This window comes from Prionailurus bengalensis, chromosome D2 (assembly GCF_016509475.1).
Source record: "Prionailurus bengalensis isolate Pbe53 chromosome D2, Fcat_Pben_1.1_paternal_pri, whole genome shotgun sequence".
Taxonomy (NCBI): Eukaryota; Metazoa; Chordata; class Mammalia; order Carnivora; family Felidae; genus Prionailurus; species Prionailurus bengalensis.
The window spans coordinates 57193216-57219319 of NC_057351.1; the positions used below are offsets into that span (position 1 = coordinate 57193216).

A 26104-nucleotide genomic window follows, 5' to 3' on the forward strand; every position below is an offset into this window, starting at 1 on the left:
GCGGGCTCTGTACTGATAGCAGAAAGCCCAATGCAGTCCCGAGATCATGACCTGAGTGGAGGTCAGACACTTGACCAACTGAGCCACCCAGTCACCCCTGTTGGTAAGCTCTTAAAGTTAACCTGTTAACCTAGACCACTCTCCTGTGTAAAGCTCACGAGTTGGGCTTGGATCAATCTAACATTGGAGTGGTTTGCTTTTCTTTTGGACATGTTTTAGGAGGTAGGTAATAGGCCGCCAGATGTATGCTAACTAGAAAGAAAAGGTCTGCTTAAAATTTAAAAGGCACATGGATTATTCACATTAACATAATTAGCATACATAGTTTACTTATGAACTCTTAGCATAGGGGTAATTCCTGTCCTTGTCTAGAGAAGCCATATGAACAAAAAACACAGTGAGCTAGAACTTTTATATACGACCTAAACCAGCATTATGAAATGTTCTGCAGGGGAGAGATTCCTAGAAAGTATTAATACTAAAAGTTCTGGGAGTAGTTGGTACAAATCAACAAGGATTTTCTGAGCATTTACCGTTTGGGACATGGTGAGAGGTTTGATGAATTGTGTGTCTACCATGAGCAAAGAAGACCATCATGGTGACATGTGGGGAAGGTACTGAGGCTGGGTGCTGGTTAGGACTGGGGAAGAAATCAGCATGGGGAAAAGAGGAGAGAAAAAAAATCAGGACAAGCAGATGGAACCAGCTGCAAAATTCCCTTAGAAAGTGAAACTCTAAGAAACCGAGGGCTATAGTTCAACACTGTGGTTTTCTGAGTAAATATGATTCTCCCTGTGCTGGAAGAGACAAAATTGCAGGACTGGAAAGAACAAGGGTACAGTTCCTGGTGAGAAATGATGTGCCAATGAAGGTCATTTTAAGGAACACATTGTCTGGGGAGGGGGAAGAAGTACAAGTGTTGAGATTACTGGAGTGAGGTTAGAGAGGGGCTGGGTGGCTGGCTCTCTTTTAAGGGTTCTGTGGTCCTAAATAGACTTCAGCCCTTGGGCCCACGTAGACAAGGGAGCCATGAGGCACCCACACAACAGCTCAGCAAGTGGTCAGTGGCTGCTCAGACTCCTTGGGCCTGCTGGGGGCAGGTTGATATGAAGGGAAGCCTCCAACTCCCTTCCCTCCCATCTCAGGGGTTGAGGACATCAGGACTGTTCCATGTGGCTATGTTGAGAGAGCAGGGGTGAGAGAGAAAACAGAATGAGGAAAACAGTACTGGTTTTATTTTACTTTTTAAAGTTTTATTTTCCCTGCCACTTTGAATTAAAAAAAAAAAGAGGAAAATAGGAAAATAATCATTTATGTGGCATGTTTTCAAACTTGGGCTTCCTTTTCCTGTTTCTCCAAAACTGTGATCTAAGTCTTTAAAAAAGACTCCTGAGAGCCTGGTTTCAGCCACTGGCTGTGCAAGAGATGGTGGCCCTGTAGCAGCAGACATGTTGTTTATGGTTATCCAAACCCAACACCTTCCTTAATGAGAAAGGAAGCAATAAAACAGGAATAGTGGACAGGCCAGCTGGGCTAATCAGTCCTGGCAGGAGGCCCAACCTCCAAAAGAACCTGGAGTCCATTAATTCCAGCATCTCATCTACTTGGAAATCAACCTTCCCCAGGACTTCAGGAAGAGCAGTAGCTCTTTGAGTAACCAGAACTGGTCCCTAATCACTGGTTAGAAGGAGCCAAATAGCTTCAGGAAGCTTCTTAAACCTCACCTATGCACAAAGCACTTCTTGGGATGCCCCTGCCTCTTTGTTCTCTATTGTATTTACTAGAGGTCCAGGTGAGAGTTCAGTAACACTCTGCATTTCTGTCCATCCTTCTTGTGTATTTTGGCCATTACCAGCAGAAGAACTCAATCATGTGTTCACAGAGGTCGATGTTGTTAACTGGTATATGTGCTATGATAATATTGAAAGCGATCTAGGGAATGATTTACTTAAAAACAAAAAGAATGGTTTCAAAGTTGCCCCAATTACATTTTTTTCATTCACCAAAAGTATGAAATGTTTCTCCAACTCGGAAAAAAGCTAAGGAGCCAGTAACTATACACAACCCCTAGTCTGTTTTATCCATTTGTCTAATGGAGTATGTTAGACATGGTACAATGATTAAGAGAACCACCGGCCCACAGGATACATGCCAACTGCTTCATTTACCTTGGTATCTTAGACCCTTCATAACTACCCCTTAGCTGTCTCTTCTCCCCTTCCTCCCCACAAGACCTATGGTTCACCACAGAGTGGACTTATCATTTTCCAACTATAGGACCTCCTTTTAGGTTTTTACTAATTGCCTCCTCCCCTACACACTCCTCCTCCATGTTGTCTAATTTTTTTTTTTCTGGCTTATTTCGAATCTTACTTCCACTGTGAAACTTTCCTCAAACCTTTAGAAAATTAATTCATCTCTCCTTTGGGCTCCAAAGTTCTTCAAACCTATCTCTGACCTTGACCTTTTTAAACTGAATTATAATCTTCTGTTTGCCTGTCTTTCAACTATACTGGAAATACTTGAAAGCCACATTTTTTCCTTTTCTGTATGCCTTATAGAAGTATCTAAGTACCTGGCATGTCGCTTGACAGGTACTTTGCTTATTAAGTACATTAAATAATAAGATAATGAAATAACTTATTTGTTAATATATGAGGGAGATAATATTTTATTATTGAAAAGGCCAAGTTTCAGTGGAGATAACTAATAACCTCAAAACCATAAGAGCAAACACCAAATCCTCACAGTTCCACTTCAGGGTTCTATCTACTTTCTAATTGAATTTCCCTATTTGAGGAGACCTGGAAGCTTCTGGGTGACTAAAATGCCTCCATATTTAATATGTCCTTCTTAGGTTAGACAAGCTAGGCTATTCTGAGCTCAGCCATTCTAATATCTCATCACATTCTTCCTGATTTATTTCTTTTGTCTAATGTACTTCCTGTCAGTTTCATTAATTTTTTTTTCTGTATAATTGCTTTCTATCGTCTCCCTGTTCCGGAGTGCCATATTTACCCATTTTCTTTTGGTATCAGATCAATTTTTAATTTGTGGCTTCTGTTTATGTGTCATTTTTAGGATTTAAAATTGAATTCTCTGTTCTTGTTATCTCCAACCACAGAAAAGCAAATGTATATAATTGCAACAAAATATAAAATTAAAATAAGAGAATACACAATGAAGATAAAGTCACAGGGGAGTGAAGGAAATTATTAGTATATGCAAGAAAATAAGGAAGAATATTTCAGAGTCCCAAAGCAGAGTCTACGATCAAGGATAAGTGCTAGACCAAGAAGCATAAAATACCTAGGAATAAATCTAACCAAAGATGTAAAGGATCTGTATGCTGAAAACTATAGAAAGCTTATGAAGGAAATTGAAGAAGATTTAAAGAAATGGAAAGACATTCCCTGCTCATGGATTGGAAAAATAAATATTGTCAAAATGTCAATACTACCCAAAGCTATCTACACATTCAATGCAATCCCAATCAAAATTGCACCAGCATTCTTCTCGAAACTAGAACAAGCAATCCTAAAATTCATATGGAACCACAAAAGGCCCCGAATAGCCAAAGGAATTTTGAAGAAGAAGACCAAAGCAGGAGGCATCACAATCCCAGACTTTAGCCTCTACTACAAAGCTGTCATCATCAAGACAGCATGGTATTGGCACCAAAACAGACACATAGACCAATGGAATAGAATAGAAACCCCAGAACTAGACCCACAAACGTATGGCCAACTCATCTTTGACAAAGCAGGAAAGAACATCCAATGGAAAAAAGACAGCCTCTTTAACAAATGGTGCTGGGAGAACTGGACAGCAACATGCCGAAGGTTGAAACTAGACCACTTTCTCACACCATTCACAAAAATAAACTCAAAATGGATAAAGGACCTGAATGTGAGACAGGAAACCATCAAAACCTTAGAGGAGAAAGCAGGAAAAGACCTCTCTGACCTCAGCCGTAGCAATCTCTTACTCGACACATCCCCAAAGGCGAGGGAATTAAAAGCAAAAGTGAATCACTGGGACCTTATGAAGATAAAAAGCTTCTGCACAGCAAAGGAAACAACCAACAAAACTAAAAGGCAACCAACAGAATGGGAAAAGATATTCACAAATGACATATCGGACAAAGGGCTAGTATCCAAAATCTATAAAGAGCTCACCAAACTCCACACCCGAAAAACAAAGAACCCAGTGAAGAAATGGGCAGAAAACATGAATAGACACTTCTCTAAAGAAGACATCCGGATGGCCAACAGGCACATGAAAAGATGTTCAGCGTCGCTCCTTATCAGGGAAATACAAATCAAAACCACACTCAGGTATCACCTCACGCCAGTCAGAGTGGCCAAAATGAACAAATCAGGAGACTATAGATGCTGGAGAGGATGTGGAGAAACGGGAACTCTCTTGCACTGTTGGTGGGAATGCAAATTGGTGCAGTGCACACTGGAAAGCAGTGTGGAGGTTCCTCAGAAAATTAAAAATAGACCTACCCTATGACCCAGCAATAGCACTGCTAGGAATTTATCCAAGGGATACAGGAGTACTGATGCATAGGGCCACTTGTACCCCAATGTTCATAGCAGCACTCTCAACAATAGCCAAATTATGGAAAGAGCCTAAATGTCCATCAACTGATGAATGGATAAAGAAATTGTGGTTTATATACACAATGGAATATTACGTGGCAATGAGAAAAAATGAAATATGGCCTTTTGTAGCAACGTGGATGGAACTGGAAAGTGTGATGCTAAGTGAAATAAGCCATACAGAGAAAGACAGATACCATATGGTTTCACTCTTATGTGGATCCTGAGAAACTTAACAGGAACCCATGGGGGAGGGGAAGGAAAAAAAAAAAAAAGAGGTTAGAATGGGAGAGAGCCAAAGCATAAGAGACTGTAAAAAACTGAGAACAAACTGAGGGTTGATGGGGGGTGGGAGGGAGGAGAGGGTGGGTGATGGGTATTGAGGAGGGCACCTTTTAGGATGAGCACTGGGTGTTGTATGGAAACCAATTTGTCAATAAATTTCATTAAAAAAAAAAAGGATAAGTGCTAGAAGAGGGAGAGACTGGACAGCAGCTGCTCACACAAGAATGACTCTTCCTCCCTTCCCCAGTTATTTTCCATGAGTAACCAATCCCTAGGCTTACTGGACAGTCTACCCACTGACGAGTCAGGCTTTATCATCCTCAGAAGTAATTTTCTCTCATTCAAGACAAACCATATAATCCCCCCTTCCATGTGGAAAATTGGAAGGTCACCTCAAGGTGCCTATTCCTCCTGAAGAAGCTTTTTACCCCAAACCACAATTTGTCCCCAGGGCCATTCCTCCAAGTGTCTATGGGCAGCATATACCTTTGCATTGTGATTGCCTTGCACATAACCAGAACTCACTATGCATTGACCAAAAGCCTGTGCACATGGGATGTAAGAATGAAGTCCAGTGAATAAATGCAAATCACTCCCTCAAAAGCCCAGTCCTCTTCCACTATCTAACACTGTGGTAATATTAGACATTACCTAACATTGGGGTATATAACTTTCATTGGACTCTAACTTCTGGGACACCTATGCCAGATTATATCAACTGATTGTGGCATTGAATTGATGTTCTTTCATCAGGACATTCAGTGCTACTTAAAAGTCTTCCTAACCCTGGGTGGTTAGGAATACAAATAATATATTGGCTACAAAATAAATGGCTAACAGTTATGGTAGATGCAGAAGAGTGGATTGGGGGCGCCTGGGTGGCTCAGTCGGTTAAGCATCCAACTTCAGCTCAGGTCATAGATGGACCTCTCAGAACCCTGTGGGGATCACTTACCATTCCTTTGCCTGGAGCCATTTTCATACTGAAGGGTGGGAAAGGGGGAACCAAGGCCAAAGTCTGTACCTCAGTCAACTAAGCCCTAGGAGGATGTGACCCTCGTGTCACATCCATTTCCCCCACACCCTTCCTTCACCACACCAGATCCTTGCCATTGCTTACAAAATCTCTCACTTTCAAATTGTGAAAACACTAGCTGCATGCATTGATAATAGCAAATCAGATTCATAGTCTAGATACCCGGTTGGGAGCTCTCTAAACTTGACTTTACAAGCAGATTATTTCTATCTTGCACCTTTACAAAGTAGATTCCAGAGTAAATAAAAACGTGATTCTAAAAATGTTAGAAGACAATATAAGCTAAAATGAAATAATTTCACATTAGAGAAGGCTGTTTAAAATAAGACACAGGGACGCCTGGGTAGCTCAGTCAGTTAGGCATCAGACTTTGGCTCAGGTCATGACCTCGCAGTTTCTGGGTTCAAGTCCCACATTGGGCTCTGTGCTGACAGCTTGGAGCCTGGAGCCTTATTTGGATTCTGTGTCTCCCTCTCTCTCCGCCCCTCCCCTGCTTGCACTTTGTCCCTGTCCCACATTGGGCTCTGTGCTGACAGCTCAGAGCCTGGAGCCTGTTTCAGATTCTGTGTCTCCCTCTTTCTCTGACCCTCCCCTGTTCATGCTCTCTCTCTGTATCAAAAATAAGTAAATGTTAAAAAAAAAAATTTAAAAAAAAAAAAACAAAACAAAAGAAGAGTGGATTGGATAAGAGTGTAGGCTCTGGAGTTAGGTGGGCCTGGCCTTGAATTCTAATTTTACTACTAATGGCTTTGAGTAAGTGACTGGTTTCTTCAATGGGTTAGTAATATACGATGCACTCAATAAATGGCATTTGTATCCTCAAAAGTAATATGGTTACTGTATTTCTGTAAGTTAATGATGCATTTTTCACATTTTAATGGTTTTGAAATCAGAACGTTTTTTATAGTCAATCTCAAAAGAAACTTGTGAGCTGAAATTTGCCAGCTGTTTATCCTATCTCCTATCTCTCCTCCACTCCCTGGCTATATTAAATTATGGTACATTTTATAATTATTTGTGTTTAAGAGTCAAGGAGATATGGTTCATAAGATGACAACAACTAAAGCTTTGGAGCTCTTTTGTGGTAAACATACCTTTCCAGCTAGATTCCCCTATTTATTATTAGTGTCTTCTATATGAAAGAGAAGAGCCAAAGATTCCTTTGGGTCATACTGTCCCATTTGTAAATACACAGCCAAGTGGCATCACAGAAACTAATTTACTGGGAAGTTCATGAAGCTCGAACTTCCAGCTTCCCACTCTCACAGGCCTCTGCTGGTATCCTGGGAAGGGGGCCCTAGTACTGTGTTCATGTGGTCAGATATATTTCTAAAACATGCAATTTTGTTTTGTTTTCTTTTTCTTAAAGAGTTTCCTGTTGTATGAATTTCAGTCCCCATAAAACTTAAGACACTCAGGGATGTCTTCCAAGATATTCATGTGGCACCATTTGTATTTGGGGTACTCTGACTCTCTTGAGTATATCCTTGGCCTGTGTTTCTCCTCCCCGCCTATGCAAATCTGCTCTCGGGAAAGGACCTTCTGTTTGATATTAACACCTTAGTGTGACTTTGAACCAGTGTAGTTTACCTCTTCTCAGGTTATTTACATTTTGCATCCTCTCCCTAATGTGTAGAATGAGAGGTTATTTTTTTCTTCTCTCTTTTTAAAACATTTTTAACAATGCTTATTTATTTTGGGGAGGTGGAGAGCACAAGCAGGGCAGGGGCCGAGAGAGGGAAACAGAGGATCCAAAGCAGACTCTGCGCTGACAGCAGTGAGCCTGATGGTGGGGCTCGAACTCGCGAACTGTGAGATCATGACCTGCGCCGAGGTTGGACACTCAACTGACTGAGCCACCCAGGTGCCCCTGAAAGGTTATTTTTTTTTCAAATGAAATATCTGGCGTTAGTAATCAGACTGAAATGTTATTTTGAACAACAAAGAGACTTTTCCTTCACCTCTCAACACATACCCAGAAGAAACTCTCCTACTATGCCTACATGTAAGCACAGCCCATTTATTGCTGTCTGAATCAATTTCTATCTAGTCAACACTATGCTGCATAGTTAGGAGCAGATTAGATTCTTCTGCATGTGAACAGCTGAGATAGCAGATCCAAATGTGAATGAGACAGAGACACTACTTTACTTCTTTTACACTTCTTCCACTGTTTTCCTCTGCTCGCTTACCTTCCCCTTCCTGCCTATTTCCCTTCCACTAACATTTATTAAGCACCTGCCACGTGATAGGCATTATGGTAAACAGGCAATGGCACACTGAAATGAACCTTTAACAAATAAATGAGTGAATCAAACACTGACTTTTGTGGTGATACTACTGTTCTTACCCTAGTAATGTCATTTTCATTTTCTACTTCTCTTCACAAAAGGTTAACACTACTGTTGTTCTCATTTTCCCTTTAGTTGTGCTTCTAGTTATTGTATCATACTCAATAATAACTGTTATTTTTTAATCCCCTTCCCCTTTCATATACTAAGAGGCTCAAATAAGTGGGTAAACCAGAAGGTTGGCTAAGAGCAAAAGCTTCCTTTTTATGTATTAATTACTTCAAAAGGATTAAATATTCTTCTGCCTCACCTACTTCCTTAATCCTGCAACTCACATATATTGGAAAAAGTAAAGACACTTCAAAAGAGTTCATCTTCATTAAATACTGTAAGCAATCATAAGCAATGATGATATTAACAAAAGAACGATAATGGTCATATTATGAACCATATAAACCATTCTCTCCACCATATATATTAACACTGGTAGTCCTCTGATCAGACTCTCAGAACTAAATAAATTAGAAGGTGCCTGTCCTTTAGGTATTAGCCTAAATGTCACTTTCTCTAGAAGGACTGCCCTTCTTTTATACACTAAGATAGGTATTTCCCACCATGGGTGCCCATAGTACCCTATACATCTCTGTTATAAGAGTCATCACATCTTATTATCATTGCTTGCTTCATTAACTATTTTTCCACTAGACCACAAGATCTAGACCACATGTAAGTCTTTCTCACCATTTAATCCTCAGGGGCCTGGAAAATACTAAGAATGTTATAAACAGTTGATAAGTAAAGGAAAGAAAGGAAGGAAGAAGGAAGGAATTTTTCAAATATTAGGGAAGCAAATTGTCCAGTTTATTTAGTATTCAAAATGCAATCATATGGACAGTACTTTTGGAAATACTTCCCTTATGACTGGGATTTCACCAACTCCTTCCTGTGCTTATTGAATTGCTGAAAATAATATCAAAAAGTGTTATTTCCTCTTCTGATTCCTCCAGGAGATGAAGACACAAATCATAGGGTCCAAGTGACTTAAGCCAAAGTGGTTCTTCTTGGTTCTTATGTCATTGTTTTGGAGTCAGCCCAGGTATCCACACTATACCATCTGCACTGTATCCGAAACATCTCTTACTTTCCCATCTGACTCTTGCTTACATTGTTAGATTCTCAACTCTTTCCCCTGACTCATCTCCCAAAGTACAGATGATTATCCTTATTCTAATAGAAGGGAGAGAATGTGTAGATCATCCAAAGGAGTGGCTCATCCAAACACTGTCTCTTTTGGCTTTCAAATACATAATGTAGATTTTCATATAACCAGAATTTGCCCACTGCTCAGAAAACAGAGAATTCTTCTGTAAATGGCAGTCCAAATTTGAAAACCACAGCTGTTTTTAGCAATTGAGTCACTGCCTTTCAGATGCCAAAAATATCACCTACCATACTCCCCAGGGTTCAAAGAAAGAGGAAAGAAGAAAAAAAAGCAAAGAACAAGTTGAGGATAAAGGTAGCAGGAAGCTTCTCCAGTCATATGAATTATTATTAAAAATAACTACAATAGTGCTCGCTTCAGCAGCACATACACTAAAATTGGAACAATACAAAGAAGATTAGCATGGCCCCTGCGCAAAGGTGACACGCAAATTCGTGAAGCGTTCCATATTTTTATGGAATAAAAATAAAAACAAAATAAAATAAAGACATAAAAAACTACAACAACTCAAACAACAATAGTAATAGCAATAATATTAGCATTCAATAGCAATCAACAAAATAGGGCCGCATGTGACTTTCCTAATCTCCGTGAAAGGGAAAGATGAGAGTATTCTTAGCACCATCATTTTACAGATGTATAAACAAAGTTAGAAAAGTTAAGTGAATAACCCAACCCATGGTTACACAGCTAAGCCTGAACTCCAAATCAAGCATTAGACTTCAAATCCTATATTCTGTCTCTTATTCAAACAGTCTCATCACTGATTTATCTAACCACTCCTTCATGAATTGATTTTGGTAGGAAATCTGCCCTTTTCCCATCACTGTAGGCCTAAGGGGGATCATTAGAATTTCTGTGAGCTTCTCAAAATAGAGTAGAAACAAAGATTATACTTTTAGATTTTAGATGAGGGTTCTAGGTATATATGCATTAAAATCTTACTTGGCCCCTCTATAAACTTGTTTTGGAAGTTTGAAGAAAAAAGTTTGGCCAGTCTGTGCCGGTGTGCATCTTGGACTCTAATTCCCCAGACCCCCCTCCCACCCACAGGGGACTTCAGGAACAGCTAAAGCAACTTTTTAACTGGCAAAACTTGGTGACCTTTCTCTGGTCTCCCAGTCCCCATCTCCCCAGAGCAGACCAGTACCTAGCACATCCTGGGGTGTGCTGAGAGAGACTCTCATCTTGGAGGCCCTAGCCACTGGGTCCGGGCTGTGCAGCCAAGGGAATGTCTACCCCATAAATCAAATCTTGGGGAATCTGTGATCCAGCAACACCTCCAGCAGATACCCATTTAAGGCAATATCTGGTGAGAGCTTGTAAAAGAAAAGCTGGAAAAAGAAACTAGACAGGGAAATGATGGAAGGGCTACTAAATGATACAGGGCAGATGAAACTGTGGCAGACAGTATTTTCCAAAGATGACTGGAAAAATAATTCTGGTTTTAAATGCTCTTCTAGAATCTTGCTATTCTCCCATCAAGAAGAGTTTATTTCCTCTCTCCTCAAATCTCCATTGGTCTTGATGACTGTCTCAATGAATACACTATGGTTGAAGTGAAGCCCTGTGACTTCTGGGGGTAGGTTAGAAAAGGTAGTACAGCTTCCACCTGGCTCTCTCTCTTGGCCATCTGACTTTTGAACCTTGGAAGGAAACCCAGGCTACATAGACAGTTCGTATGTAGGTATTCCAGTTATCAACCCAACAAAGGTACTAGCCAACAGCTGGCATCAACTGCAGTACATGCAAGTGAACAAGCCTTGTGATTCCAGTCACCGGCCTTTGAGTCACCCTAGCCTTCAGGTCTTTCAGCTGAAACTTCAGACATCATGAGCCAAAGACAAGCCATCCTTATAGTGCCCTGTGGGGATTCGTGACCCATAGAATCCATAGACACAGTAAATCGTTGTTTTATGCTACTAAGTTTTGGGGTAATTTGTTGCACAGCACATCATAACCAGAACCCTAACCTAGGTCCTGAGAGGACCTCTGGCATGTTCTATCTGCAACAGCCAAAAGTGAAATCAGATTCTACTGCTAATTCTAGCTGACCCCTGCCAGGCACCTTCTTTATACAGGTCATTTCTCTTAGAGGCTCCACTGTTTCTCCTTGCAACTGCACCTGGCCCTCCCAGCCAAGTCCATTAGACATGCTATGAGAGGTCTGAATCTCAGTTGTGCACAGGGTTTGAGCTCTTTTCTTTAACTTCCTTTGGCCCTGCCTGGACACATCAGAAGATGAGCTTAGCCACTTATTTCAGTCTTTGAACCTTCTGTGGTGGGTAAGAAGTACGCAGTGGTGGAGAGTAATGGGTAGTGGTGAGAAAGGGAAGAACCTAACTCCCAACACCTATGTCTTAGTTCTGACCTAGAGTTAACTGTTCTACTTAAACAATTACAAGAGCACAGTTAGAACCTTCACTCTCAGTGCCATGATACCGCTGAATCATTTTACTTCCAATGACAGCCTTTTGATCAGGTCATTACATTTAATATCAGAAAAGCCAAAAATTTAGGGACTTGTCTATCACGTATACTGTTGTAACACAAACATTTAGAATCATGCCTAGAACATGGTACACACTCAATAAATATCTATTGGATGGAAGAATAAACAAATGAATGAATGAATGAATGAATGAATGAATGAAAGACATTCGTCCCTCCTTTTAGAGAATAATATATAATATTAGATTAGCATAAAGTGCTTAGTAGACTACAGTGTTCAATAGGGTATTTGACTGCCTTAAGTAATGTTTTGCAACCTGCTCAAAGAAGCTGTTAAACCTTAAAACTCTGAGTTCCTTGAAGGCAGAGACCATGTCTTATTCCATTTTGTATCCCCAGCACCTGGCGCTTTGCCTGGTACTAGCTAAGTGTTCAGTAAATATTAAATATTTAAATATTAAAACCTAAATGAATGTCAAACAGAGACTGGCAGAGACATTTCAAATTATTTAGTTCTCTTAGGCTTTGCTTGGTAGGAGGCAGTGACAGAGAAAAATACTGGCTAGTGCACCTGATCCCCAGAGGGATAGACTGGGGTATAGGAGTCCAGAAGGCCTGAGGCTTCCTAGCTGCTAAAACATTTTGAGAACAAGAGGACTGAAAAAGCTTTTGTAATCTGAACAGGACACTGATTTGAATACCAAAAAAAGGCATATAGACTACCACTCTACCAATCAAAAGTGCTTTTCTATGATTACTCCAAGCATAATTTTATTTCACAGATAATTTTATACATGAGTCATTCATTCATTTGTCCATTCATTTATTCATTCATCCCATATTAATAGGGGTTTACCCACTGCTATTTTTCTGCAAAGATTTGTTTAATTTGCTCAAGATGTAGTTGAATGTTCAAAAGGTCCTCATTACCTGGAAAAATGACCTGACTAGGCAACAAAAGATGTGATATCATTTTGTAGAGGCAGATGGAAATTGCAGACAGAACGTCTTCACAGTTCAGAATTAACTAATCCAGTGTATTTCAAAATGTTATCTGCATTGCATAGAATTACTTGACAGATGACTACTAAGAAAGAGGTATCTAAGATCCACTCCAGACATACTAAATCAGAACATCAGGAGTGAGACTGTAAACCTTCTGAGCAACCTCTGGTGATTTTGACTGCACTCAAGTGTGAGAACTGTTGACCAAAGGTGCCTTGCTATTAGGACCTACATGCCATTACTTAATATAATACAGATTCTCCCACATTTCTACAAAAGTAAGGTGTTACTTGGCTATTCTAAGACACCTAGGAATAATGTATTTATGGCTGAGATATTTAACACTATTTAGAACCAATAAATATGGCCAATGCCCCAGACAAGAATTTCACTGAATGAACATAATCATTCTCTCTTTAAAGTAGGCCCAAATAGGCCCCTGCAAAAAGAAAATAACAAAGCAAATCTAGCCTTCCCTTAAGAAACTCACAATTTAGAAGCCAGCTATTACAAAACAGTTGTTATTAAAATAGAGAAGCTTTTAAACCTTGAAATGGCACATTCAAACTGTTCTCAATTTTAAAAACAATAAACAACAATCATCAGCTGTGAAAGGGAGATCTGGACTATACTATTTTTCTACCCTGGTTCCCACAGTGCTAACATCCAGCTGGGACCCCAAGACCTTTTCCTTGCTTTACTCCCAAACTCACTCCTTCTTCCCAGGAGACTTTTACTCACTTTCTGAATTTTCCTAATCTGGTCAGAGAGTGTGTCTAACAGGCGAGTTTTCAGGAAGTCCATCACCTTGACCACCCGGCCATCAATGTAGCAACTGGAATAAAAATAAAATAAGAATCAGGTAAAATCTTGAACAGGAGGCTACAAATACATTTCTCTAACCAGAGGTCTCTGTTGCCTGAGGAAACAGCCCAGAGTTCACTTGGGCTTTCACATCCTGAAAAGTTTTTACCCTGGGTGTTTTTCAAACAAGTAATCTCCTTTTTATTTTCTTCATTTCTACCTCCATTTGTGGAGTCATTTTTTTCCAACCTCTGTCACATGAACCTGCATTGCTTGCTCTGTAGGAGTGGACAGGAATCCATAATACAAATTAAGTAATGGAGGAAAAGCTTACTCTTTTTTCCCCCAGGAAGAGTAATTTAACATCCATCCCATACCACCCCTGTCCCCACCTTAAAGTAGTAAAGGTATGTGACAGGTTTAGAAAGAATATTCAAACATTTTTTATAGGTTTCCATACCTTTAAATAAGAAAACAAATACTGACCACAAAAATCTGATACAGTGTAGTGAGTGGGTCTGAAAGGTTTCATCTCCAGTTCACTTTGTAGTCAACCCTCTCCTACCAACCAGCTCCAGAATAAATGAATGGATGAATGAATGAAGAAATAAATCAGACAGATGACTTAGTCTTCCAGCCCTCTCCTAAAATAGTAGTAACAAGTTCGGCATTCACTGTGGTTTTTATCAGGTTGTGTTAGTTGTGCTGATAGTATGTTGTGAACATTTGACCAAAACAGATTGATCCAGCTTTGTGAGGCCCCTCTTTGTGAATCCTTACTCTGAAGACTAAGCTAAGACTGGGCCAGGTTTGGGTGACCTTTATTATCTTAAACTTCCCCCACCCCCATTTTTACAAAATTCCAAATTAAATCAACTGAATTAAAATAAATGCTTATGCACCTGGGTGCCTTTTCCATCCCACTCAGGTCTCCCCAGCTGATGGCTAATGATAGATCATCTCATTTTTAATAAGACATCAACCTATCAGTATATATTATAGAAGTATGCGAAAATTATTTTTAATTTTAAATTCCCATATCAATGCATGATGTATTAGAATGTTTTAAAAAATTTGTTTAATTGTAAAGCAGGTGCTTTAGTTGAAGTGAGGGTGAGATGTGAGTTCCACCTACTCAGCCTTCCCCTTGGCCTCCTTTACCACCTCAGACATTCCCACGAAATCCAACATTTAAACTATTGGTATGTTGGAAAAAGTATGAGTTTTGGACCCAGAAATATCTGAGTTCAAATTCCAAATCAGCTATTTACTACCTGTGTGAACTTGGGCAAGATATTGGCCTCTACATGCCTCGGTTTTCTTATTCTTAAAAGAGGTAACATATCAGGGCACCTGGGTGGCTCCTGGGTGGTTAGGCATCTGACTTGGGCTCAGGTCATGATCTCATGGTTTGTGGGGTTGAGCCCTGCATCGGGCTTTGTGCTGACAGCTCAGAGCCTGGAGCCTGCTTGCTTCAGATTCTGTTCTCCCTCTCTCTCTGCCCCTACCCTGCCTATGCTCTGTCTCTCTCTCTCACTCTCCAAAATAAATAAACATTAAAAAAAAAGAGGTAACATATTTACTTCTCAGTATTATCAATGATTAAGCAGTTAAACCTAAAGTGTATGGCATATAGTAGGCATTCAACAACTCTTAGTTCTTTTTTAATTTCATTTTCAGCTACAAAGATGGGGTCATAAACAACAGGGGACTGATGGTTAAATTATGTATGAATACAGAATCCTAAAAGTAAAATTACTATGTCAAAGTACATGATCTTGAAAATTTGGTGGTTACTTTCATTAGTGAATAAAACAAAACAATGACATGACCTTTCACTTCATTCTTGGTAAAGATACTAGACTCAGATCCAATAAACATTTATTGTGTACAACACACAGTGCTGGGTATGGCCATGTTCATTACCTATAACCCCAACCTCTTCCTATCAGTACTTAACTATTAGCATTACTGATTTTTATTTTTATTTTTATTTTTTTTTCAACGTTTATTTATTTTGGGGACAGAGAGAGACAGAGCATGAACGGGGGAGGGGCAGAGAGAGAGGGAGACACAGAATCGGAAACAGGCTCCAGGCTCTGAGCCATCAGCCCAGAGCCTGACGCGGGGCTCGAACTCCCGGACCGCGAGATCGTGACCTGGCTGAAGTCGGACGCTTAACCGACTGCGCCACCCAGGCGCCCCACTGATTTTTTTTTAAAGTGTGATTAGATAGCTTGCCACAAGGAAACTAGGTATATTAAAACATAGTAATATTTTTTAAATATTTATTTATTTATTTTGAGAGGTAGCATAAGCAGGGAAGGGGTAGAGAGAAGGAGAGAATCCCAAGCATGCTCTGTGCTGTCAGCACAGATCCCTACACAGGGTTCCATCGCCTGACCTGTGAGATTGTGACCTGAGCAGAAATCAAGATTCAGATGCTTAACTGACTAAGCTACCAAGGTGCCCCCAAACATAGTAATATTAAAATTAAAAATAATTCATGCAATATTAATCTAATACACACCGAAGGACATGAATACTTGTGACTATATTATATGATTACTAGGCACATGATACACATGCACTGTAATTAGTGTTCTTTTATGTTTTAATCAAATATATTATTGTCCCCTCTTTTCTCTCTGTTAATCTTCAGTAACTATTTTAAACATCATAATTTATAAGTTTTGCTGGCAACACATATAGTTTAATGCTTATTGAAATAAAAATATCAGATGCACTTTTTCAATGTGTCGGATTCCCATGAATGCCCTCCTTACCCAACCTAGTCATTAGTTGAGGGGCCTCCCATTCCTCCATTCCTTCTTTTTGTCTCTTTTCTCAAGTACTCAGAACTTGGAACCTAGAAAACTCTGGCTCAGTTTCAGCTTTGTCACCTACCACCTATATTAGGTTTCCCTTTCTTTGAAGTTGGTTAAAAAGAATCCCAAACCCACAGTTTTCAGGGTATACTGTACCAATTAAATCAGGAAAAATGCTGGGCATAGATCCTGGCACATAAAAGATATTCAAGAACCAAATGTACCCTCCAGGTTACTGGAGGCAGCAACCTAGACTGGAAAGGCATGAGATGAGGTGAGCAGGGGAATATCTGTCTGAAGGAGAGCATGATTTGGAATGAGGGAAGTACGGAATAGCAAAAACAGACTCTGGATTTCTGGTAGGTGGGAGGCAAACGAAGGGATGGTAAGAGCGGTGTTTCCATTGCAAAAATTTCGAGTTTGAGAAGACCTTAATGGCCATGTGGCTTAAAGCATGTAAACTTGCTACAGTATCCCTGAGAAGTGATTATCTAGGACAGAGAACCCACTCTCATATACTACTACTACTTTTCCACTGTACTACAGCTTGAATCCATGAAAGGCTCTTCTAATATAAGTTTAAAATTTGCTCCCTCTTACTGTCCACTCAATGGCTGCTTTCTTGGACCAAGAAATAGTCCAATTTCTCCTTCATGTGACATGTGGGGAAGCAATTCCAATAAAAACTTTGGCTTAAGCTTTTTAGAGCCATTTTGGCCCCACTTTTAACCTAACAAGCTGGATTCAATCATTCTCAGTTGGTCTCAGGCTATTTCTGTGGACTATGAATTAGACTGGAGAGGGGAGAGCTCCAGGCAGGAAAGCAGTGTGACAAGGTTATCTTATCTCAGTACTGCAGGCAAGAATCTGGGTCACGGAAAGAAGTAAAAGTGAGAGGCTGTGAAGGAAAAACTAATAAAATAAGGCTTCTATAGAGTGTAAGAGAAAGAGGAAGGGAATCAGTGATGACCAGGAGCTTGTGAGAGAGAATATTTTGGAGAACACTGATGCCAAAAACATGTAGGTTTTAGGTTTGTCAAGGGGATGGATGATGTTGCTTGAGATATCAAGGATTCAGAGAACATCAAAGAGGAAATACACAATAGGCCAGTGGAGATAGGAGGAGGAGGTAGAGATAAAAGTTGAGATAGGAAAAGACCTGGGTCTTCCAACTATGAGTAATGGAGGAAGTCATGGCTGCAGATGAGTTCTCCAAGAAGGTAAGAGAAGTTAACAGAGAGGTCAGAGACCCTCTAAAATGCTTATGGCCCTGGGCACTGCCTCTGTCTACATTTGGCTCAGCTAAGAGTCCTTTCTTTTCCCACTTTGACCACCACATTGTCTTTTTAGTATCTTCAGTCTGAGTCAAATTTACATTTGGATGTCAAAGGAATCCCCATATAATACTGGAGTTCCAGCAACATTCATGTGCTGCCTTAAATACACATATATATTGTACTATTTCCATGGTACGTTGAACTATGGTCTCCACAATTTAGTGTCACTTTTAAGAGAGGGGCCAATTTAACCATTGATGTGAGTCTGACAAAACGTAAGCCTTTTTCTTGGGTATGCTTGGATAATTAGCTTGCTACATTTGCCCTTCATAAATGCAATGCTTCTAAGAAAACATTCAGTGTCAATAATCTGTGGTTATTTGAAAAATTCCTGCCTGTTAACAGAGCTTCTGTTCTCTGATAGTGATTGCCTATGGTAAGAGCCTGCTATATCACATGAAGGAGGTAGCATAGCCTGACATAACCATTTGGTAAGACTAAATCATTAAAAATGATGAAGATGGTGATTTCTAATCAAGACTGGATAAAAGGAAATGGGACTGGATTCCACCTGACTGACTGTCCAGTGACCTGAGGGCAACTCTCTCTGCTTTCCTTTGTCTTTCTCATTGGGAAGATAAAGATGATTCTTAGCTATTAAGCAGTCTCTCCAAAGAGTTAATTAATTTAGTAATGGTTACAAAAGTGTCAGAAGACCAAATAAATCAGAGAAGAAAGTAAGGATTGAGAGAAAGCAAATTCATTAATTAGAGGTGCTTTGGCATCTCCCACATAAACCCTGGCAGAACAGTTGGTTCTACAAACACTTAGATGGACACTTTTAGGTAAATCATATTCTTCCTCTAAGCGTTCTTGAAATTTCAGCATCTCTTAGGATCAAACCACAAGTGGCTGAGTTGTTCAGCTAAAAGCTGAAGCCAAGAGAGTCTGCGTAGAAATAACATTTCTGGGAACTATTACAAATGCAATGAGGTTGAAACCTTTGTGTGTGGACAAATAGCCTGTCTGGCTCAATACCAGCAACCATTATTCCTCCCTCTGCTGGCCTCTAGATTGGCAGGTCATATCAAGCACACATCTGGGGAGGTGGGAAACATGGCAGAGTATACAAAGTAACTAAAACCTCTTACCAATTCCTTCACCAACTCTCATGCCCCCCTTAATGTTTATGTCTAGTTTACTACCTTTCATCTTATTTAAAACTTTGCCCTTTATTTATTATAAAAGAAATAAGTGTTCATTATACGCAAATTAGAAGATGCACATAAATAAAATTAAAATATGAAAACGAAAAATCGCAATCAAGCCCAACACCTAGAGAAACCCATTAACATTTTGCTGTATAGCCTTTCAGAGATTTTCAGGGTAAATGCACAAAAAATTTCCCATAATTAGTTATTTAAAAAACTTAATCCAGATCCTATTCTACTAGTGTATAAATTTAAAACTGTCCCAGCCATGCCCATCCCACAAGGATACTGACAGAAACATTAGTGACTCCAGGTCAAATCATCTTATTCTTACTTTAATTTTAATTCCATTTTGGACATCTGGGATCCTCTGCCAGGGGCAGGTCTCATCTCCTTTCTACCTCTGCCTGCCAGGTTTTTACCCTGATCCCCCTTCTCCCCCTTCTCCAGGACCCTAGATTTAGTCTTTAGGATTGTACTGCAATTAGCTACTTATGCCCATTAGCCTCTTAAAACATTTAATGAGGAGAATTTGTTGGCTCCAGGGGCAGCTGGTTTTGTTTACCTGGCTCTTTACTTTAAAAGGAAAAACCTTTGCCCCTTATTATCTGACCCCTTCTTTTATTTCAGGTAATTGCATTAGTGCTGGCTTCCCAATGCTCAGGAATTTCCGGACCTATTTTGCTGCCTGCTGCTTTCAGGGAGGAGGGGCAGTCTGCTCTGAATTCTAACACCCAGCCTGCTGAGTGGGCAGGTAATTCCATAAAACTGGGGCCTTCCCCACTGAAGGGGGAGAAACTTGGATAATCATTAGAACAACGCTGTTGACCTATAAAACCTATTCTGACACCTTGAAGCCAAACACTGGAGAGGCTGACTTGAGTCACTCTAAGGCTTTATAAATTGTATTTGCCCCTCCTCCAAAGGCCCTCATCCTGGGCTCCTGCTGAGCACATTGTTCTTCACACTTGCCTTTAGGTTTTCTTTCTGAGGCTACCTTATCCTTGATCTTCTTTGCAATTGGGTCAACCTTCTTATCTTGTGTTCTGAACAACTTTGGGCAGGTAAAGCCTGGATGAAAAACTGTTACAAATAAAAAAAAGATCCTACAGAATATAGATATTTCTTTAGCTTTCTTTTTTTAATTAATTTTTTTCAAACTTTAATAGTTTATTAAGTTTATTAAGACACACAGATAAGTAAATAAAACTTGTTATACAAATGTCCCACTCATGAAACAACCAAACCCTTAGCGAACATTATGCAGAGTATAAATCCGCATTCTAATAATTTTCTGTAAAGTTTATATGTTTTTGTATTACTCTCCATGTGTCCATTTGTAATTTGCTTTCTTTTTTAATTTTTATTTTATTTTTTTAAATTTTATTTTTTTAATTTACATCCAAATTAGTTAGCATATAGTGCAACAATGATTTCAGGAGTAGATTCCTTAATGCCCCTTGCCCATTTAGCCCATCTCACTTCCCACAACCCCTCGTTTCTTTAGCTTTCTTAAACTAGTTCATATAAATCCATTCAGGAGTCACCAAACTGACGAAAAGTTTCAGGAATTATAAAGTTTTGTGTTCTGGAAAAATGTTATCATTGAAAAATGGTACAAGTAAAGGTCAAGGTTGCAGAAAATCCCACAGACACATAATGGGTACTCAAAAACTGTATTTAATAAAAGCATGAGTGCCTGAATAAGCTAATCCACAATGAGCCAAAAGTGTGGCCCTGAGGCACAATTACTGCCAAGGGCCCCATTTATTTGACCTTTTCTTTCTCCGAATTCCTTGCACACTTGGGGTCCTGAGTCTTGAGCCCAGGTCATTCTCCCCAGTGGACCAGGTGTATGTAGAGAGACACAATGTCTTGGCAGAGGCTCAAACAGCTGACCTTTGATACTAGCGATGTTGAGGTGAGCTGTGTGGGAGGCAAGGAAGGTGAAGGAAAGCTATCTGCAGCTCCAGCCATCAGAGTGGGCTCTGAGGAGAGCACCTCTGGGACTTTTCAGAATAGTAGCAGATGATGGTACCAAAGGTGTGGGCAGGAGCAGATCCATGTGTTTGAGTTCTGAAACTTAAACAATTTGTGGGACCATCTTTAAGAAAAAGAAATCAGAAGTACCAAATTAGGTACAAAAGTAAATATTCATTTAGAGTGACAAAATACATCACAACAACCCCCCAGAAACTTAGAGAATCAAACTCTTTTTTCTGAGAGCTCTTTCAGCAATTTATCAGAAATGCTTACATAGTACTACTTCCTGATAGCAAACTGCTCTACCCCTTTCCACCTAGAACATTCTACAACTTTCAGCATCTCCTGCACTCTGGGGAGCCAAGACAAGTGAGGGGCTCAAAGCTTCAGTCATTAGCTTCATGGCCAATTAACTGTGGGGCATCAATAGTAAGAATGTCAAGTTCTAAGTTACTAGAACCTAACCATCTATATGCAATACTTTTGAAACTCAGTGTTTATTTATTGGGAACTGCCTATATGGTTACCTCATTCTTTCCCTGGCATCTTTTCATATAATTGTCAATATCTGTAGCAGAATAGCACAACTAACTTAACTATAATTAAGTTAGTGCCTTACTAACTAGGAGAACATAGAAGAAAGAGGAAGGAAGGAGCCTTATATGTATTAAGTTACTTCTTATTTACTAGATATTTTACATAATGGGTCTCATTTAACGTCATGAACACTCCTTGTTTTGTAGGTTACAAACTGTGGCTCACAGAGATAAAGTAGGAAACCCGAGATCTTGTATGTACTAAGCAAAAGATAGCAAGCACTCCTCCTTCTCCGTTCTGCCCATGTGGAGCTAGAGAGTACTGTGTTTACTTCATCTGTCCTGTAATCCAGTACAATTGCTTTCCAACTGCCTTTAGTCTTGCCTACTTTAACAATACCGATCAACTGAACAAAACTGAGCTAAACTCAAATTTCTCTAGAAAACAAAACATTACCAAAAAAAAAAAAAAAAAAAAAAACCAACAAAAGCAAACACCTGGGGAGATAAGTAAAGGAATGGAGGTGGTATAGATTTACTCTGCAAAAATGTTTTTCAAAGTCTTTTAATAACTGTTATATGAAGAAAAGTGGTTCCATGGTCAAACAGGTTTAAGAAATGTTGGGTTAGGGGCGCCTGGGTGGCTCAGTTGTTTAAGCATCCAACATCAACTCAAATTATGATCTCACAGCTTTGTGAGGTCTGTGCTGACAGCTCAGAGCCTGGAGCCTGCTTCAGATTCTGTGTCTCCCTCTCTGCCCCTCTCCTGCTCTCTCTCTCTCCCTCTCTCTCTCTCTCTCTCTCTCAAAAATAAATAAACATTTTAAAAAATTAAAAAAAAAAGAAAGCCTGGGGTTAAAATCAAGAACTACTTCCTATTCCAGCCATAATGGAATAACTGGTGTAAGAATTACCATTCTGTCACAGACAACTCAAAATCCAAGACAAAATATATAAAACAACCGTTTGAAGGACTTAGAGAGCAACCACTCAGGCTGTGATCTTTGACAGAGGGGTAGGCACATGAAGTGAGCTCCACATTCACCAGAGCTTGTGCCCCTGGATGGGGTGGAGAAAGCTTACTGACCACCAAAATTTGGTGCTCTCCTTCTATAGTGCAGAGCTGTTTGCCAAGAAGCAGCTGCTCAGCCAGAACCTATTATTTCTCTGCCACTGTCAAAGGAAAGGGGCTTAAAAGACTAATCAGCCCAAAGCAATGTGAACAGAAGTAATATATCACTTCTGGGCTGAACTTGATGGAGATGTGTATCACTTCTGAGCAGAAATTAACATGTCTTCCATATAGCCTCTTTCCCCACTGCCAGAGGAATGGAAAGTCTCCAAGAAGTCATGAGATGGAAAAAGCATGGGTCCTGGAATGACCACATATAAAGCCATCTATCAGGTATATCAGGATTGGATATGACATTAATGAAAAACAAACTGTTTAGACCACTGAGATTTGGGGGTTTATTTATTAAAGCAATTAGTGTTCTGTTTACTAGTGTGTAGGTATTTGTTACAACAAAACTTCATTTCACCAATCTTTTTGATCAGCAGTTCATAATAAAGAGGCATCCTTTTGGGGCGCCTGGGTGGCGCAGTCGGTTAAGCGTCCGACTTCAGCCAGGTCACGATCTCGCGGTCCGGGAGTTCGAGCCCCGCGTCAGGCTCTGGGCTGATGGCTCAGAGCCTGGAGCCTGTTTTCCGATTCTGTGTCTCCCTCTCTCTCTGCCCCTCCCCCGTTCATGCTCTGTCTCTCTCTGTCCCAAAAATAAATAAACGTTGAAAAAAAAAAAAAAAGAGGCATCCTTTGGAAAGAAATGGTCCCTGGTATGAAAATAAAAAGTATAACCTAGAGAATCCTAGTTAATTTTAGTTTGAATCAACTGGGTGACTGTCAACAGGGGGTTGAATTCTTATGCCATGCGACTAATAGTTGATGAGGGGAGAGATCATCTTTCTTCTTCTACATCTAGGCAAGGTGAATATCTGTCCAGGATGAAAACAGTGACCAAGGCAATTACTGCTGACCAAGGAAGACATGGAATCTGCACTTTGGAAGGTAGGCCAATTACTAAAGGTCACACATCAGTAGGTGGCAGTCTTTTAACTCTACATTCAGTATTCTCTAGTAGGTTTCCGTGGAAAACCTGAGTTTTCACTCTGAGGGACAATATAGTTTGAGGTAGATTTATTTAGGCATTCTCACTTTGAAGAAAATCACATATTCTAATTTGCATACATCACATATGCAGAAACCCAGAGGTTCACCTCTACCTTGCATGAGGCTGCTCATGTACAGATACCCAATGTTCACAAATGTGCACATGCACATACACATGCACCCACACATGTACACACACACACACACAGAAACTGCTTCTGTAACTACACCTGCCAACATCCTATATATTTTAGTTTCTGCATTTAACTTTTATTCCCAGCAAATTCAGTGTCATAGAGCTATACCTCCTTGAAGTATATTCACCATGTAGAATATTACACCTAGAGAATATCTTACATCAATATATCTCTTTTCATGACAATTGCCATTTATTCATTTAAAAAGAAAGGCTGGCTCTCACCATATAAAACCTTTGAAGACACTATTTACCATGAACATACGTCTGTGTACACACATGCATATGTGTATATATGTGTTAAGAGAGACTAAGAGGTTGACATGGAGAGACATACTCATCTTTTAGATTTCAAGACTGTGGTAAACATAAAATCAGTTTCTGTGTTGCATAGAAAATGTTACTCGAGCCCCCAAGGAAACCATTTCTAGCAGGATATTTTAAATTTCAGTATTGCATTATTGTGTGATTTAATTTCAGTATCACTAATATTTAAAAATAAAATTGTAATTTTCCTTTAAATACTTTATTTTCAATTGCTGTATTCTTTTGATTCATAATATTTATTTTTTTAATTTCTTTATTTCAAGTTTTTATTTAAATTCTAGTTAGCTAAGGGGTGCCTGAGTGGCTCAGTCAGTTCAGCATCCGACTTCAGTTCAGGTCATGATCTCAAGGTTCATGGGTTCAAGCCCCACATCAGGCTCTGTGCTGACAGCTTAGACTCTTCAGATTCAGATTCTGTGTCTCAGATTTTGTGTCTCCCTCTCTCTCTCCCCCTTCCCTGCTTATGCTTTCTCTCTCTAAAAAAAAAAAAAAAATAAATAAATACATAAATAAATTCTAGTTAGTTAATATATACAGTAAAATTGGTTTCAGGAGTAGGATTTAGTGATTCATCACTTACATATAACATCCAGTGCTCATCCCAACAAGTGCCCTCCTCCTTAATGCCCATCACCCATTTAGCCCATCCCCCCATCCACCTTCCCCTCCTCCAGCAATGCTCAGTTTGTTCTCTGTAGTTAAGAGTCTCTTATGGTTTACTAATTTTTAAACAAAACAATGATTCTGTAATAAAAATACATACTCATTTTAAAACCTTAACATGATAACAAAAAGTACAAAGAAGTTTAATAATCATACCATACCCCAATGCACCACTTTTATCAACATTCAGAGAAAATCACTGCAGACAGCTTTGTATGTGTGTGTATATATATATTATGTATATATATACATGATATATATTCATATATATTCATAATAAAACACTGATATCAACAATTTTAGAGCAATGTTATCATGTTATATATTCTGTTTTCTTAACAAAATAGATAAAATTTAATGGTATTTGAGTGTAATAGAAGAGAAAGAAGTTAAAGTATAATAAGTAATAATGAATATTGGATACTAGTCCCTTGAAATGTTTTTATGAAAAATTAAAAAAGAGAAGGGTATTACTCCTATGTCTCTCCAACACTGACAACCACATCAGCCAGTGTTACAATTATTGACAAGTACATCAGTCAGTGTTAAAATTTTTGCTTCAACCATCAAACATAATTTAGGAAACTCAAGAGGAGAAATAAAGTCTACTGCATGTATTCAACTTTTACCTTTCTGTTTTTCAATTTTCCTACTTGATGCTCTAAGTTTCCATATATATTTTTTTAACGTTTATTTATTTTTGAGACAGAGAGAGACAGAGCACGAATGGGGGAGGGTCAGAGAGAGGGAGACGCAGAGTCTGAAACAGGCTCCAGGCGCTGAGCTGTCAGCACAGAGCCCGACGCGGGGCTCCAACTCACGGACCGCGAGATCACAACCTGAGCCGAAGTCGGCCACTTAACCGACTGAGCCACCCAGGCGCCCCTAAGTTTCCATATTTTATTAGTTCTTTTCTTTTTAGAAAATTTACTTTAGCCATTCTTTTAGGTAGGTCTTCTGTCAACAAACTCTCTTATTTTTTCCTTCATCTGAAAATGTCTTGATTTCCCTTTTATTCCTGAAGGATCTTTTTGCTGGATAGAGATTGCTAGATAGACAAGTTTTGACACAAATGTTAGATCTTTTGTTTTGGTCCTACAGATCCTTGAGACTCTGCTCATTATTTTATCTTATTTTTTTCTAGTCTCTGTTCTATTGTTCAGATTGGGTAATTTCTATTATTCTTTCTTCAAGTTCACTGGTTTTTAAAAATCT

General features: G+C 39.4%; 1 protein-coding gene and 1 non-coding gene across 2 annotated transcripts in view; one reads left to right on the forward strand and one right to left on the reverse strand.

Moving 5' to 3' along the window:
* The window catches only part of HPSE2 (heparanase 2 (inactive)), a 663935-nt gene that overhangs the window by 142258 nt on the left and 495573 nt on the right, over positions 1 to 26104 (reverse strand). Inside the window, exon 7 of the mRNA XM_043597217.1 lies at positions 13639 to 13732. Coding sequence (XP_043453152.1) covers positions 13639 to 13732 — 94 coding nt within the window. The remainder of the gene's footprint in view (positions 1 to 13638; positions 13733 to 26104) is intronic.
* On the forward strand, positions 9789 to 9895 carry LOC122493569. The gene has a single exon (XR_006299931.1). It is a non-coding gene; the product is annotated as a U6 spliceosomal RNA (small nuclear RNA).